This window comes from Leuresthes tenuis, unplaced genomic scaffold, assembly GCF_036924035.1.
Source record: "Leuresthes tenuis unplaced genomic scaffold, fLeuTen1.0.hap1 SCAF_4, whole genome shotgun sequence".
NCBI classification, from domain to species: domain Eukaryota; kingdom Metazoa; phylum Chordata; class Actinopteri; order Atheriniformes; family Atherinopsidae; genus Leuresthes; species Leuresthes tenuis.
The window spans coordinates 20,930,027-20,946,532 of NW_027325358.1; the positions used below are offsets into that span (position 1 = coordinate 20,930,027).

The 16,506-nt window shown below is 38.6% G+C and overlaps 3 protein-coding genes across 3 annotated transcripts; all 3 read left to right on the forward strand.

The window, feature by feature from the left end:
* Positions 1 to 792: 792 nt before the first annotated feature.
* On the forward strand, positions 793 to 2,617 carry scpp5 (secretory calcium-binding phosphoprotein 5). The gene is made up of 10 exons (XM_072383840.1): positions 793 to 897; positions 993 to 1,046; positions 1,163 to 1,228; positions 1,366 to 1,416; positions 1,516 to 1,584; positions 1,689 to 1,718; positions 1,820 to 1,867; positions 1,959 to 2,009; positions 2,099 to 2,182; positions 2,278 to 2,617. The coding sequence occupies exons 1-10, from the start codon at positions 814 to 816 to the stop codon at positions 2,293 to 2,295; spliced, it is 555 nt and encodes a 184-aa protein (XP_072239941.1). The 5' UTR covers positions 793 to 813; the 3' UTR covers positions 2,296 to 2,617.
* Positions 2,618 to 4,944: 2,327 nt separating this feature from the next.
* enam (enamelin) lies at positions 4,945 to 7,777 on the forward strand. The gene is made up of 8 exons (XM_072383701.1): positions 4,945 to 5,005; positions 5,163 to 5,227; positions 5,351 to 5,374; positions 5,543 to 5,605; positions 5,718 to 5,759; positions 5,892 to 5,915; positions 6,002 to 6,052; positions 7,229 to 7,777. Exons 2-8 carry the CDS (start codon positions 5,174 to 5,176, stop codon positions 7,775 to 7,777), a joined length of 807 nt encoding a protein of 268 aa, XP_072239802.1. The 5' UTR covers positions 4,945 to 5,005; positions 5,163 to 5,173.
* A 2,569-nt stretch (positions 7,778 to 10,346) lies between these two features.
* On the forward strand, positions 10,347 to 13,882 carry cnga1a (cyclic nucleotide gated channel subunit alpha 1a). Its single transcript, XM_072383702.1, is given in 7 exon segments — positions 10,347 to 10,441; positions 10,570 to 10,654; positions 10,875 to 10,996; positions 11,096 to 11,200; positions 11,490 to 11,596; positions 12,217 to 12,827; positions 12,926 to 13,882. Coding segments are annotated over 7 exon segments (2,082 nt in total).
* Positions 13,883 to 16,506: the final 2,624 nt, after the last annotated feature.

Here is a 16,506-nt window from a genome sequence, read left to right on the forward strand (position 1 = left end):
ACTTACAGATGAATTGTATTGTTATCTGTTGGTACTGCAGTTGTGTCTAGAATGACTGGTGTGTGGACCAGAGGGATGTGTTATCCAGATTTATTTGTTGTCAAATTATGTCAGTCCAATTTTGTAATCTATGTGATGTACCCTTGCAACCCTGGCATTGGACACTGTATCTTGTTTAAATTTGGGCTTTCTAATTCTATCATATACAGTATCAAACCAGATCAGTGTTACCTGGGCAGACTTTTGGTAAAGCACCAACTTATTTTCATAGTGAGACATGTAGACTAAGAAAGTCGGAACGCAGACATGCTGATTAGTGGAGGGGCCACAATCCAACTCCTTAGTCATAACTTTACTGTTTTAGTAATTCTGAAACAGATCATGAGACTCTGGAATCTAGAAAACTGTTGTGTCAAAAACTGCAAACCTAATGCTCAATAAAAATGTCATGACAGCAAAATGAGAGGTGAACAGAGTGAAGGTGCTCTGCCTCCAGACATCATGCGAACGCTGCTATTAGTCAGAGAGCAGGTTTGACCACTGGTCATTTAGTAAAGCTGATGGCTAGACACCAGCACTAACCACTCATTGAGCTGTTTCACACCCCTTGACTGTAATTGGCTCTTCAGGTAGCAGGCACACTATAAGAGTCAAAGTAGCTCTATGTATGATAAGATACCATCAGCTGGCATCATCTCATCCACAAAATTCACCATTTTGTCTTGTTTCTTGGGTGTTATCGCAGAGGGTGAGTACCTGCATGCTCTTCTAACAGAAAGCAACCATCCAGTGTGACTTTTTTTCAGAATTTGTATGATTGAATTTTATGTCTGTAGGACGAAAATGAAACTGGCCATCTTCTGCCTGTGTTTGGCTGGCACAGCCAGTGCCGTACCAGTAAGTGTTAAATAGAAGACAAATGCAAATACAAACACAACAAAGAAGAAATCTTCTGTTTCATGTGATTCGACCACTTTTGTTTGTCTCTCTAGTATCAGTACTTGCCTAATTACACAGGCAGCAGACAGCAGGTGCCACCTACACAGGTAATCATGCATGCTCTGCACTGTGTAGCTGATCTATTCTTTTATCTATTCATTTTTCAGAAATATCATTGTGACCATTTAAAACAATTAAGACTTTTTCCCCAACATTCACTCAGGTGAAAAGCCCCCTCATCGCTGGTTTCCCACAAGCTGGACTTCCAGGAGCTTACAGTATGGAATTTGTATGTCACACTTTTTTTCTAAACACCATATGCATCTTTTCATTGCTCTAAAACAAATCTAGTATCTATGAAATGTGGCCTTTAATGGGACGATCGACTCTGCTGACAGTACAACTGTACGCCTGTGTTTCTCTCAGATTTATCCGTACGGATTTGGTGGCGGTGCGGCTGGACCAAACCCAGAACAGGCAATCATATACTGGTTTTCATTAAGTCACTTTACATAAGAAAATATGATTGAACAAGACGTAACTGCTTTCACTTATAACTGGTTTTACTTTCTGCAGCCCATCTCCCGTTATGGTTTGGTCAAGTTCTCCATTCCTCAGCCACCAGGCAGACAGAGCTTAGAAGTCGTAAGTGTTCATTTAATGCTTCTAAGAGTACGTTTGGTACAATAAACAACCAGTGGAACAAGATTAATTTATATTTTTGTGATCTTGTGTTTTCAAATTTGCAGTTCTACCCCTATGACTTTACTAACCAAAGGGTAATTATTCTATACTTTGACATACATATATTATGTATATCTGCAAACTTAGAAATATGTATAGTACAGGACTGAATTTGGTGTTTTTACTTTTGTTTCAGGTAATGCAGAACATGCCACCTATGACAAATGGTCCTATTTCACCAGATGTGAGTAATTTCCTTTTCTAAATTTTCCTTTGACCTTTTCACGTCTCTGTGAAAACACATTTTGCTCAATTACTTTATTTCCATTTCACAGGTTCTTCCATTTGGATATCCTCCTCAAAACATTCCCCAGCAACCCGTGAATGTAAGACAAAGAAAGATCAAATAGAAAGCTGCACTCTCTGAAATTCTGTTTCTCTGCTTTTTTCTCATGTGTTTGGTTTCTTGTTTCAGATTCCACCCTTCAATACGAACGCCGTTCCATCTCAGGATCCACTGCAATCGCTCCAGCAGGACCAACCCACACAGACAAACCAGGTAACATTAATCTATTCCTTTGAAAATCAGAGAGCACTACAAATAGATGTTCACGGGTTACAAAAATATAACTGTTTACTCTTCTGTCTTTGCAGATGCCAACAAAGATGTAAAGGAGTGGGAATTCCTCCCTCCTCAGTGTTCGTCATCTGCAGTCACTTTGGTTCAGCAAGTACTTATCAAGAAATAAAAGTGTACTTTTCACAACCTTTTTGAAATTTCCAAACATTAGCAGTCTACAGTATGAGACGGTCATTTGTGTAGAATGAGTTCTATTTCTGAGGAATTGTTTGATTACTGATGTCTTTGATTATCAACAAACTGTTGTAGAAGTTCAGACTGCCATCTCTCATTTTCACAGTATCTGTATGTTAGTTGTTTCTATCCTCCTCTTTTTATGTCATCTTCTTTGAAGAAATAAACATTTTGAAGCAATTTGTCTTTACTGATCTTTCTGTTTATTTTAAAAGTTTAGGGATGGGGTTTTACATCTAATGTGATTTAATACAATAGACATGTTTAAATGGTCTGGCAAATTTCCCCACAGTGAAATGTAACTGTCGAAGAAAAATAAAGAGCATGAGGGAAAAGAAAGCTGCTTCCCTGGGGACAAAAGCCTGTTGAAACATGTTTCAATAATTATCTTTTTAAAGACACTACCAACGCACATTTGACATCCTCTCATGCAACCTCTCTCCTTCTTCTTCACTGTTTTATTATTTACTTGAACTCTAAAAAACTTATATGTTGAAAGCTGCTCTAAAATAACTAATTTCTCACAACCACAATGACCTTTGTACTTTATGGGGTTTCTGTGATGAGGTCAAAATCAAACACATACTTGCACAAATAAATCTGCCATGAAGAACGAGGTGATAGCTGGAGGCCTGTTCAGATCTGGATGGGTAGAGGTAAAGAATGCAAACATTCTGGGCCAACAGAATACGTTGTTTCATGAATAAATCAGTAAAGAAGACTGACAGATGAAAAGCACTCCACAAATCTTGAGAGGTGCTGGCTCCCAGCAGAAAAGTCATAAACATCCTGAGGGTGAAGAATGAGAACTACAGGTGTTGAAATTAAGGGGGAAAAAAAAACTTTTAAAGTTGGCTGGCTACACATTAAACATCTTGTATGATTTCTGTTTAGAGGTGGTGAAGACGACCGGCGCAGACTGAGGCTTGGTAGGTGGGCAGCTGAAGAAGAAAAGTAAACTCAACAGCACACACACGAGGGAAAGCTTTACAAAATAAAACACGAACCAGTGAAACTGCGATGCAGGATGTACGCCAATGACAAAAAGTAAACTAGACCACACCAAAACAAAGAACAAATCTTTAACCCAATAAAACTGTAACCCATGACATCAATACCAGATAACCTATACAATACATAATATGTATACTTTTTACAATGTTCGCAATAACATTGAGAAAATATCAACAGGTCCTCTTATTGATAATATATAATAAATGACGTATAATGGCGCCCTCTAGAGTACAGCTCCAACCAGTGGCTGATGGGAAATAGAACTCACATGAGACGAGAGGGATCATTCTGTTTACTGACACTGATGATTTCTGATAAACACCTTCCTTCTGTTGCTTCCCCTCTGTAAGCTGTGAGAGTAATCTTAATCTGACAGTTTCAGCTCGTCCCATCTTCATCTCTTGAGCTCTTCATTTGTGATTGTTTTGAGGTAAATGAAACAAGTTTTTTGACGTACAGTTTAAATGTGTTATGTGGAGAGAAACAAAGGAGTTCATTCTGTTGGGGATTTAAAACAGTGCAGGAATAAAAACAGACAGTGCTACATCAGCCATCAACCTGCCTGATGATCTGCTGGATGAGCTACATTAGCTGGGCTGGTTGCGACAGGAACCAGCCCCCCAGGCCTTGGGGGTCATCTGACGGCAATGATCGAGGGACAGGAATGCTGTAAGCGATGTGTGAAGACACTTAAACGTTAAGACAACAGGAAACAACTCGTCTCACTTTATTCACTGTTTCAATGATAGCCTACAGACGATTTGTGATGTTATGTTGCTGTTATAATAAGCTGAACAGACACTCCCCATTTTCTGGGGACGGATACTTTTCCCTGGCTTGATTTTCCTCCAGAACTGTCCCAGAAATATTTAAATGTGTAATGAGCAGACCACAAAGTAAAGTAATATTTTACATGACAAGACATACCACAGAGCCAATGGTTGATCTCTCAATCACGTGTTTGGCAAACAGGCCCTCATCCATATTATGAATAATGCACTTCTGCATCAACAAATCAGATTTCAAATCAGCACTCTGCTTGCCCTCATAAATAGGACAATTTAATTAAGTTGGCAGAAAACATGTTCTCTTGTTGGAACAGACAACAAATGCCTTTTAACCTCAGTAACCTTAAAGAACTAATTTCACCGTGTGGCGTCAACGCGAGAGTAATGTTGTGTGGTCTGAATACCAGCCTGTCACTATTGTATTGTGTGTGTATTTCCATACAAAGCGATATCAATCATAGCTGAGAACATGTCTTCATGTGGACTCTTTTTTTAAAGTTTGGTTTTGGGGCAATAAAGATGAGCATGTGTGTTTAGCATACTTGCACAGTGTGTAATTAACTATAACAAGGGCCTCAACCCCACATACCACTTTTTTCAGTTTTGACATGTGAGAGGATTTCTTCAAACACATAGCTGTGCACATTTTGCTGCATGTGATTGGCTCTTCCAGGGTATAAATTGAATCCATGCGAGACATGAAGTAGACTTTGTTTCATCTCTGAAGAGAACAACCCCACTTTTTCTCTGGACCGGTAAATCAAAGGTGAGATGAATTTGAATTAGTTCACATATAGGCACTGATATGATATAGTTTTGCACACATTATTTCACACTGTGCTTAAAACCTAGTCATGCAGATGATCGTTTTTCAATTGTCTTAAATTGCTACAATGAATGAGTACTTAAATATTTTCCTCCAGAAGGAGTCAGGATGAAGCTGTTTGTGTTACTGATGTGCCTGCTGGTTTCTACCTTTGCAGCACCTGTGAGTCTTGCCAAATGTTGTTTTTTTTCTCAGACAGCTTGAAAAATCCTTGTCTATGCATTTAAATACTGTTGCTCTTGAGGACTGATTAATGCTTGCTCACTTTCCTCGCTTACACTTTAGGCACCAGACAGTGACAGTAATGAGGTAAGAGATCATTTCTTGCTTTTTTTGTGAAGTTCTGTCTGCCGTGTCTTGTCCTTTCATGTTTTTTGTCATGCCATCCTTCATACAGCATGACTGTTGTCTGTAAGAGGAGGTGTAATAGGCTTTATTGCAACTCATGTCTGGAGATGTCTGGTATTTATTTAGCAGGTTGCAGCACATGCTAATGAGGCCCTGCGGTTAATGGAGATGTACAGGCTGTACCAGCAGCAGGTAGAGGGGTTCTTGACAATTTTACCATCAGTAAATAAAGAGATAGCTGCTCATCCGTTCAGATAATCTGGAATTAATCATAAGCCTCAATCACAAATCTCTATTTTTTCAGGGACTATTTGGGAATCCCTTCCTTCCTGCTGCTGATGCTCCTGTAAGTTTAACTATATTAGATTCTACGCAACTTTAGTTACAGAGTTCTTAGAAAACTAACGTTAACTCAACTAATAAGGCATAAACACAGATGTTTATGTGGTATTTATTTGTGAATTATTCATTTGTTTAGGCTGATCCAGCAGGTGCTGCAACAGTAAGAGTACATGTGTCATTGTAACATCTAATTTGTCTCAACTCTTCCTGATCTATGGGTTTAAAACTTGTATGTTTTTAATGCAGCTGGGCGCAGCTCCAGTCCCTGCAGGAGATGCTTCAGATGAGGAGGCAGAGGTGAGCAGGCAGCTTCGGCTCATGACAAATCAGATTTTTTCACACTTAGTGTAGATAAATATTTGTTCACATTCACACAAACAGGTGTGTAGTTGCTCCAGGAAAAGCATAAATCAGAAAAAAGCACACAATGTTTGAATAGCAAACACAGGGTGGTGGTTACCTTTAAACCTTTGAACACGCAGCGGTCACATACTTAAAAGCAGACACACAAACACTTTTATTGCATTAACTGTCAGTTACATTGCCTAAAAAGAACCTTCTATTTTCCAATGCAAGTTCAGGATTTATAGCCCATTAACAAGCCCCAATAAAATATCAGTCATTTTGCTGACCCTTATCTTTATCAACAGGAAGTTTTATTCACCGATATTTATTCTTTGTTGGTGTAGAAAAAGACTGAGGGTTGCAATAATGCCAAAAGAACTATGAATTGAAAACAAATGCTTCTATTGTCATTGTGAAAGTCGTATGATGCAAACCATTGCATCAGCTAAAGGAACTTGCTTAACTAAACAAAAGAATACATGCAGTTTATATTGCAAACATAGATCGATACTGTACCAAGTGCTTTTAGCACACAATTCATTCACTGTTTATGGTGAAGGTGAGAGCAGCATACTGCTGTTATTGTTAAAGTTGCAGTGTATCAGCTCCAGTTAGCTATGACAGCATGACAGTGAGACACAAAACCAGGACATAAACATGTGTTAAAGTAATATTATAGCTGAACTAAAAAAATGTGTTATTTATTTATTAATTTGTTTTTAAATTTTTTATATATTTTTTTGCAATAATGATAGTTGCGGATCTTTCATGTGACGTCAGACTGCACAGTGGAAAAGTGATATAACCATGGATAATGTTGCCTCAACTTGAGCCTGTTGTGCGAAAGCTTAATGCAACTAGCTATGAGTCCTACTTACTTAAAAGTGTTTTTGTGGATGTTATAAGTGACCAACATTAACTTTGGGACACTTTCTTGAATGCAACACATATGCATGTCACAATGACTTCACATTTACACCTTTTGAGCTTTTATTATGAATCTACTGCCTTATTTTTTTCCTTACTTTTTTTGTAGATGAACGTTTGTATCACGTGGTCTAGAGTGAGTTGTTATATCCCGAAAATCAGCCATTAAATGTTCAATTTCCTTCCATTTCCATGGCACAGGATGGGAACGCCGCCCCCAAAGTTGCAGACCCTGCTGCTGCTGGCGCTCCTCTAAACTCTGATGAGGAAGAGGAGGCTGAAGAAGTGGAAGCGGCTGAAGCTGACCCAGCTGTCGTCGAACCCGCACCAGTTGACCCTGCTGCCGACCCTGCAGCTGACCCTGCAGCCGAACCTGCAGCTGACCCTGCAGCCGACCCTGCAGCTGACCCTGCAGCCGACCCTGCTGCAGCTGTTGAGCCTGCTGTGGTTGACGTCCCTGCAGAAGCTGTACCTGTCGATGCCGCTGCTGTGGATGTGCCTGCTGTTGATGTTGTTCCTGTTGACACAGCAGCACCAGCCCCTGAGGTGGCTGTTGATCTGGGCGTCCCTGCAGCAGCTGATGTCCCTGTTGCTGATGTACCTGCTGCTGATGCTCCTGCTGTGGTGGATGCCCCTGCTGCAGTTGATGTCCCGGCTGCTGATGCTCCGGCTGCTGCCGATGCTGGTGCCGCTCCAGAGGCTGCTGAGACTAGTATGGCAGGAGGTGCAACAGACCCTATTGCACTGTAATTTACCTCTTCCTGCTTCTGCCTAAATTTACCTCTCGTAGCATTTAGAACATGATACCTGCCATCAGTGACGTAGTTGTGGCATGTTGGCGAGACACTGAAGAAAAAATATGACAAAAAAAGGAAAATATAGTGAAACTGCATGTTTTTAGTCCAGTATTAGACTACTGGTAATCTTTTCGCTGTGTTCTTTTTTTTCTGTCTTCATTAAAGGCTTAACATTTCTGTATTTCAAAGTCATCGTCTTTTGTTTGCATTTGTCTCTACTTGTAAACTTGTAAAGTACAACATCAGTAAAACATCATATTACAAAAGGTTTTTTTTTTTTTGACAAGATCTATATATTTGTGTGTGTTCAAGATAAAAATCCATCATCAGTTTGGACTTCAGAAGCTCTGAAAGCTTTTTTGTAACAGACAATCGAACAGGTTGACACCTGTAAGATACAAAGTCATCATCAAGATGTGTTCCAAATTTATTCAACATAAAACAAAGAGCACGTAACTCCCACAAACAAACTTGGCATGAAGCTGCAAAAACCACACCTGCCAACAGGGAGTGCCACTGAACCAAAGGATTTCTTCTGTATGCATGGAGGTGTATCTCCTGAACACACAAGCACTGTTGGAGGTTTCGGCTTTAATTTCACTCTCATGATTCTGATGCAGTTAAAGGGTGCCAGATCCATCTGATCTGAAATCTGTTCTGCTGGGAGAGACCTAATAGGATCAGAGCAGGATATGGCTGAGAATGCTGACTGAGCAGGAGAGGTGTGAGTGTGTGTGTACGTGTGTGGGTGTGAGTGCCCAGAAGTAGACTAAATCCTCTGCTGTTCCGCAAATGGCCAGGAAAATTACAGCCTGTCGCAGAAAATAAATAAATAAATAAAAAGACTAAAAATGGTTTTCAGTGTCATGAATCCTCACTGTTAGGCGAACTATGACTCGTCCAAACTTTACTAATCTCAACTCTCACTGGAGTGGACATAAGGAGGTGAGTGACTTTGCCTCACCTCTTCTCAGCCAACTCTAATCCACAAATCCTTGTTAGGGTCACTGAGACTCAGTGACACAGTTAGTTAGACTCAATGCATACAGGTGTTAGTTTCCTACTTTTATTTGATATCAATTTAATTATCATTCGAACGGCTAATGATATATACAATGACTGCTCTGATACTGTGATCGGCTAGCTTCACAGATATAGAGGAAGTTACACAAGGATTAACTGGAAATGGACTTCTCATTTCATTAAGGAGTGGAAAAGGTAAGATTAGTTACACAAAACTGGATCACTTCATCACTACTCATTGCATTTTTGGACTGCAGCGATGCCACATTTTACTGTGATTTCTGTTTCTTCTCACGCATAATTCTTGTTACTTTATACACAACCAGATATATCACACAGCCTACACTGCATTATTTTAGGAGGATGTCTACAGTCTGTATTACAGTTGTTGTGATATGGATGAACATCTATGAATAATGTGATATTTTATATATTACAGTGGTTATTTTCTGTTTTGCTTTGAATACATCAGTTTGTATGTGAGCTCACATTTTAAAGCTTTATGATAATTAATCTTTTTGAAAGCAACTTATTTTACTGTTATGCAACATATAATACTTTTGTCTGTTACAATGCATCAAAACATCAGAATAACACAGATAAATGCAAGGCCTGTAACCTATATCCATGTTTGGTCCGTTTTAGCAAAAACAAAATAACAAAATAATAAAAGTTTCCTGTCAACGGTCCCCCAAAACCAAGATGATGTATGATTTGACTCGATTTCTAATCTAGTAAATAACAAAGTTTGGGCACCTAGACAGGTAAAAGTTTTCTTAGATATTGCTTTGAGGATTTTCACCCACTGCTCCTCCTTGGGCAATCTTGCATTCATCTTTTCAAGTCCACAGATTTGGTAAAAAGTTTATGTCAGGGAACTGTGAGATCTATGGAACTTTGGACCTCTTAGGATAGTCTGTTGTCGATTTCAAAGTTTGTTTGTGAGCATTATTCCTTTGCAGAGACCACCCATTGTTCATCCTCAGCTTTTTCACAGATGGTGTGATGTTTGTCTCCAGAATGTGAGGGTATCAAATTGATTCTATTTTCCCCTCTGTCTGGCTACAACACAAGCCCAAAGCGCCATCAATCCACCCTGTGTGTAATAGCAAGTGAAATTTTGCACCCTTTTTTCTCCAAACTCATCTTTTCCCACATTCTACATGACTTGTTTCCTACATGCATAAGTTGTTTAGATGTTTCCCTGCAAACTTCCAATGCAGAATTTTATGCTGAGGATGCACAGAAATGAGTTATTATGTGTCTGGACATTTTTTTTAAAATTACGGTAAAAGATATCTTAAATTTGTAATCTCATTTGAACCTTTATTTAAGAGACATTAAACTATTTTTAGTGTCTATGTCTGTTCCTCGTTTCTGTGAATAGATAAGTGAGCCTTAGCAGGCCACTGGCGAAGCATCGGTTAAGATTGTGTCATCTCTGTTTGAGATCGTCATTTGTGTTTTCATTTTGCAGGGTAGACTGTAAATCTGCCACCATGGCCACTGTTACTACCCTTCCCCACCTCTCTGTGTCACCTCACACAGCACAGGAATCTGCTACAGACAGTGAAGAGCAAAGTGATGATGACCTGTAAGCCAATTTTAAAGACATGTTTCATGCTTATTCTAATACATGACTCATCATTCATAGATGATGAGGAAAAAGAAAAGACTTCAATTAAATTCAACTTTATGTGTAACATGATGTGCTTGTCCCAGGAGTGACCCTCAGTCAAACCATCTGGCCAACACGAATAACAGCAATAACAATGAAGAGTAAGTACTATTTAAAGTCACCAGTGAAGTGAAGTGAAGACCCTAAAAATCCCAGCTTAACTGCTGATAAACCTGTAAGCTCATTAAATATTCTGATTTTTTTTCCAGAGAGGAAAAAAAGAAAAAGAAAAAGGAGAAGAAAGACAAAAGGGAGAAGAAAGAGTAATTATTTTACATTTGAACCTTCAAGTAAATATTTCATTAAAGGGGTGTTATGATGGTCAGTGTTCTGATTTTACAGAAAAAAGAAGAAGGAGAAGGAAGAAAAAGAGGCAAAAGAAAAAGAGGAGAAAGAGAAAGAAAAAGAAAAAGAAAAAGAGAAGGAAAAGGAGAAGGAGAAAGAAAAAGAGAAGGACAAAGAAAAAGATAAGTAAGTAAAACATTAAAACAAACAAAAAAAACCTTAACATTTTTCAAACACTGTGTCCCTTTCGTACTTTATTTTCTCTTTGATTCTGTCTTTTCACAGGCCCAAAGAAATATTTGTCATCAATCCAGCTGGGAATTTGTATTACAACTGGCTGTTTGTCATCACAATACCAGTCATGTACAACTGGACCATGATTATAGCCAGGTAACTTCAGTTCAGTCAATCTCTCGGCATATCACTTTCCCAATTGCTCAAACGTTCAAGCGATTCCATTTGCTTGCGTCAAGTGTGTGGAGCTGCAGAGAAAAAATCTTTTTGATTCAAAAGCTGAGTGCCAAGTTCATAGATTCCACTCAAGTTCAGCACAATGACAAATGTCACATTATGTGTCCGATTAATAGGGACCGCACTATAAGACATAGTGGTAAAGGTGCTCAACATAATTAATTTACCACCCTCGCTGCTGGGGGTCTTTTTCTTCTTCCACAAACAGGGCTTGCTTTGAGGAACTACAGCATGACTACATTGTCTATTGGTTTGTTTTGGATTACACTTCTGATCTGATCTACTTGGGTGATATGTTCTTCAGGACCAGAACAGGTGAAAAACAAACCCAAGCCTCCCAATACACATGCACAATTTCAAAATCTGTTAAAGGAAGCTTCTCTTGAAATACTGTGACCCATAATGAACAATTTTTTTTCATGTTACTATCCATCACACCAAGGAGACACAGTACAAGAAAACACAAGCAGGGCATTTGGTATTAACAAGAGCAAAACATTTGAAAAGATTTGCATTTCATTTTATAACTTCATTTAAGCTTATACTGAACAAGAAAGTGTTGCTTTCTTGATGATGTAAACAAGATTTACCAATTCTGTTTCCGATTGCACAAAACTAGACAGCATTAGAATTCTAAGCACCTTAACTCACTGTTTTACAATAAATAAAACACATCCGTGCTTTATGTGAAATTCTAATACAAACCTGAATCCCAAAGGATGTAATGAGAAAAACAAATTGACATTTGTTTAGAATGAGATATCTATATTTTTATTGATGTTTTACATCCAAAAGTTACCTGATAATTAGAATTTGAATGGTGACCTTATTAAATGCTAAGATTCTGTTATTATTAAGATAATGGGATCATTGACATGATAGTTAATGTCACATTCTCTTTAAATGTTTCTGCCTCTGTACCTCTTTCATTGCAGTCTACCTTGAGCAGGGCCTGATGGTGAAAGATGAGAAGCTGCTTTGGGAGCGCTATGTCAAGAGTTTCCAGTTTCGACTTGATTTTATCTCCATGCTGCCAACAGATATCTTCTATTTTGTCCTCGGCCTAGACTATCCTGAGATCCGCATTAACAAGCTGCTAAGAATCGGTCGATTGATGGAGTTCTTCACAAGGACAGAGACTAAAACCAACTACCCTAACATTTTTCGCATTGGAAACCTGATTATGTACATCCTCATTATCATCCACTGGAATGCCTGCTGGTTCTTCTCTTTCTCCAAAGCTATTGGTTTTGGTGCTGATGACTGGGTGTACCCGGCTCTGGATGATCCAGATGAGCCTGATTTCGGAAAGCCAATGAGGAAATATGCTTTCAGCCTCTATTGGTCCACACTTACCTTGACCACCATCGGAGAGACCCCACCACCAGCTCTCGACTCTGAATTTTTGTTTCATGTAGTGGACTTTTTAGTTGGAGTCTTGATCTTTGCTACAATTGTGGGAAACATTGCCACCATGATTTCCAATATGAATGCTGCCCAAGCCCAGTTTCAATCCCGCATAGACAATATCAAGCACTATATGCAGGTTAGTACCCATTTAAAATTTGAATGATGAATTACAGTTGCACATTATTCTTGCCTATGGTCATTCTATTGATGCTTTTGTTTTCTCTACATTTCCAGGCTCGAAAGGTTAGCAAGGATCTGGAGTTGAGAGTCATCAAGTGGTTTGACTACTTGTGGAATAATGGCAAGGCTCAGGATGAGAGAGAGGTGTTACGGTATCTTCCAGACAAGCTAAAGGCAGAAATAGCCATCCAAGTCCACATGGACACCCTGAAGAAAGTTCGCATCTTTGCAGACTGCGAGGCAGGCCTGCTGATCGAGCTTGTGCTCAAACTCCGACCACAGGTGTACAGCCCTGGAGACTACATCTGCAAGAAGGGGGATATTGGCCGTGAGATGTACATAATAAAAGATGGAAAACTTGCAGTTGTTGCCGATGATGGTGTTACCCAGTTTGTTGTGCTTGGAAGTGGCAGCTATTTTGGAGAGATCAGTATTCTTAATATTAAGGGCAGCAAAGCGGGCAACAGGAGAACGGCCAACATTCGCAGCATTGGATACTCAGACCTTTTCTGCCTCTCCAAAGATGACTTAATGGAATCACTGTTAGAGTATCCAGATGCCAAGGCCTTGCTGGAGGAGAAGGGTCGGCAGATTCTAATGAAAGATGGCCTGATAGATTTGGACCCAGCCAACATCAAGCCCGAGGCTAAAGAGCTGGAGGAGAAAGTCAACAGATTATACAGCATGATGGACCTGATGCAAACTAAGCTTAAGAAGATATTGGGAAATTACAAGACCTCTGGTAAAGCTCTGAGACGGCGCATCACAGATCTGGAATATCTGACTGGAGAAGAGGTAGAAGAAGAGGATGAGGATGAAGAGGAAGTGAAAAAACACGAGACAGTCGAAGAAGGGGAGAAAAAAGAGGATGAAAAGGGTGAGGAGATGGAGAAAGATGAGGGAGAAGGTGGAGAGGAAGAGGAGGAAAAAACTGATGAAGTTAAAGAGGAGGGAGTATCGGGTGAAGATGCACAGGAGGAGAAGAAGACAGATGAGGAAGAGAAAGAATAAACCTTTGGTTCCTATAAAACAACACATTCTTCTGTATGTAGCTTCAATAGAATCATTATCACAAAGAATTCTTTCTTACTGGACTTTCTTCTCAAATGTCTCAGTGATCAAAGAGAAAAAAATGAAAACAAATTAAAAAATAGTAGGGCTGGACCGAGACACCCACCCGAACTTGTCCTAAAAAGTTATTGCTATATACATATGACATTCACAAAGTTTAAATGTCGGACACATGTTGCCAGTTCTATTAAAGTATTGGGTTCTGTTGTCCTATCTTTTTTGTTGTTATCAATTGTTATATTTATGATTATATATGTAAAGAGTCAAATCCCTGAAAACCATCTGCCATTTTTCTAAAATCTATGTAGTACACATATTTTAGGACTGTAAATAGCCTAGAAAGTAGAATAAATCATGCAATGTGTAACTGAGACAAACTGCACAATAACCTTCCTTTAGCTATAATGGAGACAATTAATTTAGGTAGAAGTCTAAAGTAAGAGCAATTTATTTCTCTGACTAGTTTCATGAACATTCACGACAGTTTAAAGTGCTTTTAAAATTTCTAGACTCAGCAGCCTTTTGGCATTCCAACCTTTTTTCTTAACCCCCTCTGGACCCCTTAGAGTTTTCCCTCAGTACTCCACTTCTCTCCATCATTTTGTAAATCGCCTGCCTCGTCTGATATAATTTGACTCCTTGGGTTTAGCCCTTTTTAATCATCCAACACATAAGTCAGATCTGCGGGCATTATTAATGGTAAATCTGGATTGGATATACAACCAAAAGAGACACAATTCTCATATAGTTAAGTAATCATATGAGAGACTTTGTAAATGTCTTTCAGCATTATTTTATTTATCAATTTTTAAATTTTTTTAAAAGGTATTCATATATATTTGCCCTACAGTGAATAAAGTAAAAGTTACAGATTTTATAAGTAAGCCTTAAAGGTGCAACTGAAACTAAAAAGCAACAAAAGAAGAACTTGGACCAGATGTTCGTAAAAAAAAAAAAAAAAAAAGAAAGAAATACTGATACACATATAGCTGTGGAACTTTTATAAAAAAATTTTTTTTTTAAAAACACCACACAGAGAACGATGTCTTAGCATAATAAAATCATTTGTCATCTATGAAATTATTCAAGGCTGAATGGCTTGGTAACTTTTTTTCTTTTTTTTTAAATTCAAAACCTGAACATAAATCTGAATTCCCCTCCCTCACTGTCCTACCTTTAACATAAGATGTGAAAACTGTAACTATTGGCTGTGTCGCAACAGCCTTTGACCAGTTGAAGCATTTCACCACAGATCAGTTGTTTTTCAGGTTTTGAAATATTTGTGATCTCATGCAGTGAAAACCCAGGTTTTAGATGTTCATTAGATAAGTGTTAAGGTATGTTACAGTCTTTAATTATGAGTGTATTATTCATGTTGAGACATTAGCCTTTGTTTTCATGCTCAGATGTTCTAGAGCTTTCCTTCAAAAAGTCCCTTGCCTATATTCAGACATGCTCCTCAAAACTGTGCTCATGCCCTGACATTCACACTTTTATGCACAAATCCAATGTACTCCAGTTGAGTTTGATTCAGATTGCTTCTGTGCGCTCACAAAATCTCTCAGATTTTCAAGTGTTTGCTTTCAGACTGTTGTGAAATGACCCTGTTCAATAGCATACCAGATATGATGCAGATATGATACTAATCATATTATCACTACCTCTGTGTAGGCATGCTTGTCTTACTTCACAGAATTCTCCTCCAGTTAACTGATGTCAACAGATCAATGAATAGAATGAATGACTCAAACCAGGCATGTTTGAGAAGACTCATGTTTCAGTCGTATGTTTAAATTAAAGCATTTGATTGTGTCAATTAAAAGAAATGCATTTTCGATTTCATTAATCAAAATTTGATAACAATGAAAATCTAACAGAAAGTAAAAACCTAAAGAACAAGTCATAAGTAACATAGGACACACACACAAATATTATCCAAGTTTATGAGAGAAAGAGATTACTAGAAACTAAAACACACATGGAACTGCTCTTAATTTCTAAAGGTAGAAAATATCTGAATGCTGAAAATATTCAAGAAAACGTACAGTTTTCTCTCATTTTTTTATTTAAGATCTGACCTCACGCATAATTATGACATATGAAATTAATCGATATTTGATCATTCTTATGATTCCAGCAGAAGCTGTAGAAACGGTACACATCTAGATTTGTCTTGTAGTTGATAAATGTTGATGAAGATTCTCAGTCGTGCAGGTCATGGTAATCATAAGAGCTTGAATAAGGGCGACTGGACTTCTGGATCTTGAAGACTGTGGTGTATTGGGGATGGTCGCCTTCTAACAGCCTGTGTGTAGATGATGCAGGAAGAACTTGCTCGAACACAGAAACCTTTGTCAACCAAGTCCGTATCAGAATTACAGATTGATGCATCATGTCTGGAGAGATGTGCCAAAATCTCTGACTTACTGAGGGTGCAGTCTTCTTTAAGTAGAATCTGCTTGTTCTTAGTGACCTTGAATATGTTGCAGGTTCCCATCACTAAGCACAAAGCCCGGACATGGTGGGTGCGTAATTTTGAGCCTATTCTTGGACGAACTTACTGG

What these genes read in the sequence shown, in the direction of transcription:
- scpp5 (XM_072383840.1), top strand. Translation starts at nt 814, where the DNA reads ATGATTGAATTTTATGTCTGTAGGACGAAAATGAAACTGGCCATCTTC. An exon ending in GCACAGCCAGTGCCGTACCA is followed by an intron (nt 898 to 992) that starts GTAAGTGTTAAA and finishes TTGTCTCTCTAG; the next exon opens with TATCAGTACTTGCCTAATTA. An exon ending in CTGGACCAAACCCAGAACAG is followed by an intron (nt 1,417 to 1,515) that starts GCAATCATATAC and finishes TACTTTCTGCAG; the next exon opens with CCCATCTCCCGTTATGGTTT.
- enam (XM_072383701.1), top strand. Translation starts at nt 5,174, where the DNA reads ATGAAGCTGTTTGTGTTACTGATGTGCCTGCTGGTTTCTACCTTTGCA. An exon ending in CAGACAGTGACAGTAATGAG is followed by an intron (nt 5,375 to 5,542) that starts GTAAGAGATCAT and finishes TTTATTTAGCAG; the next exon opens with GTTGCAGCACATGCTAATGA. An exon ending in ACAGGCTGTACCAGCAGCAG is followed by an intron (nt 5,606 to 5,717) that starts GTAGAGGGGTTC and finishes CTATTTTTTCAG; the next exon opens with GGACTATTTGGGAATCCCTT.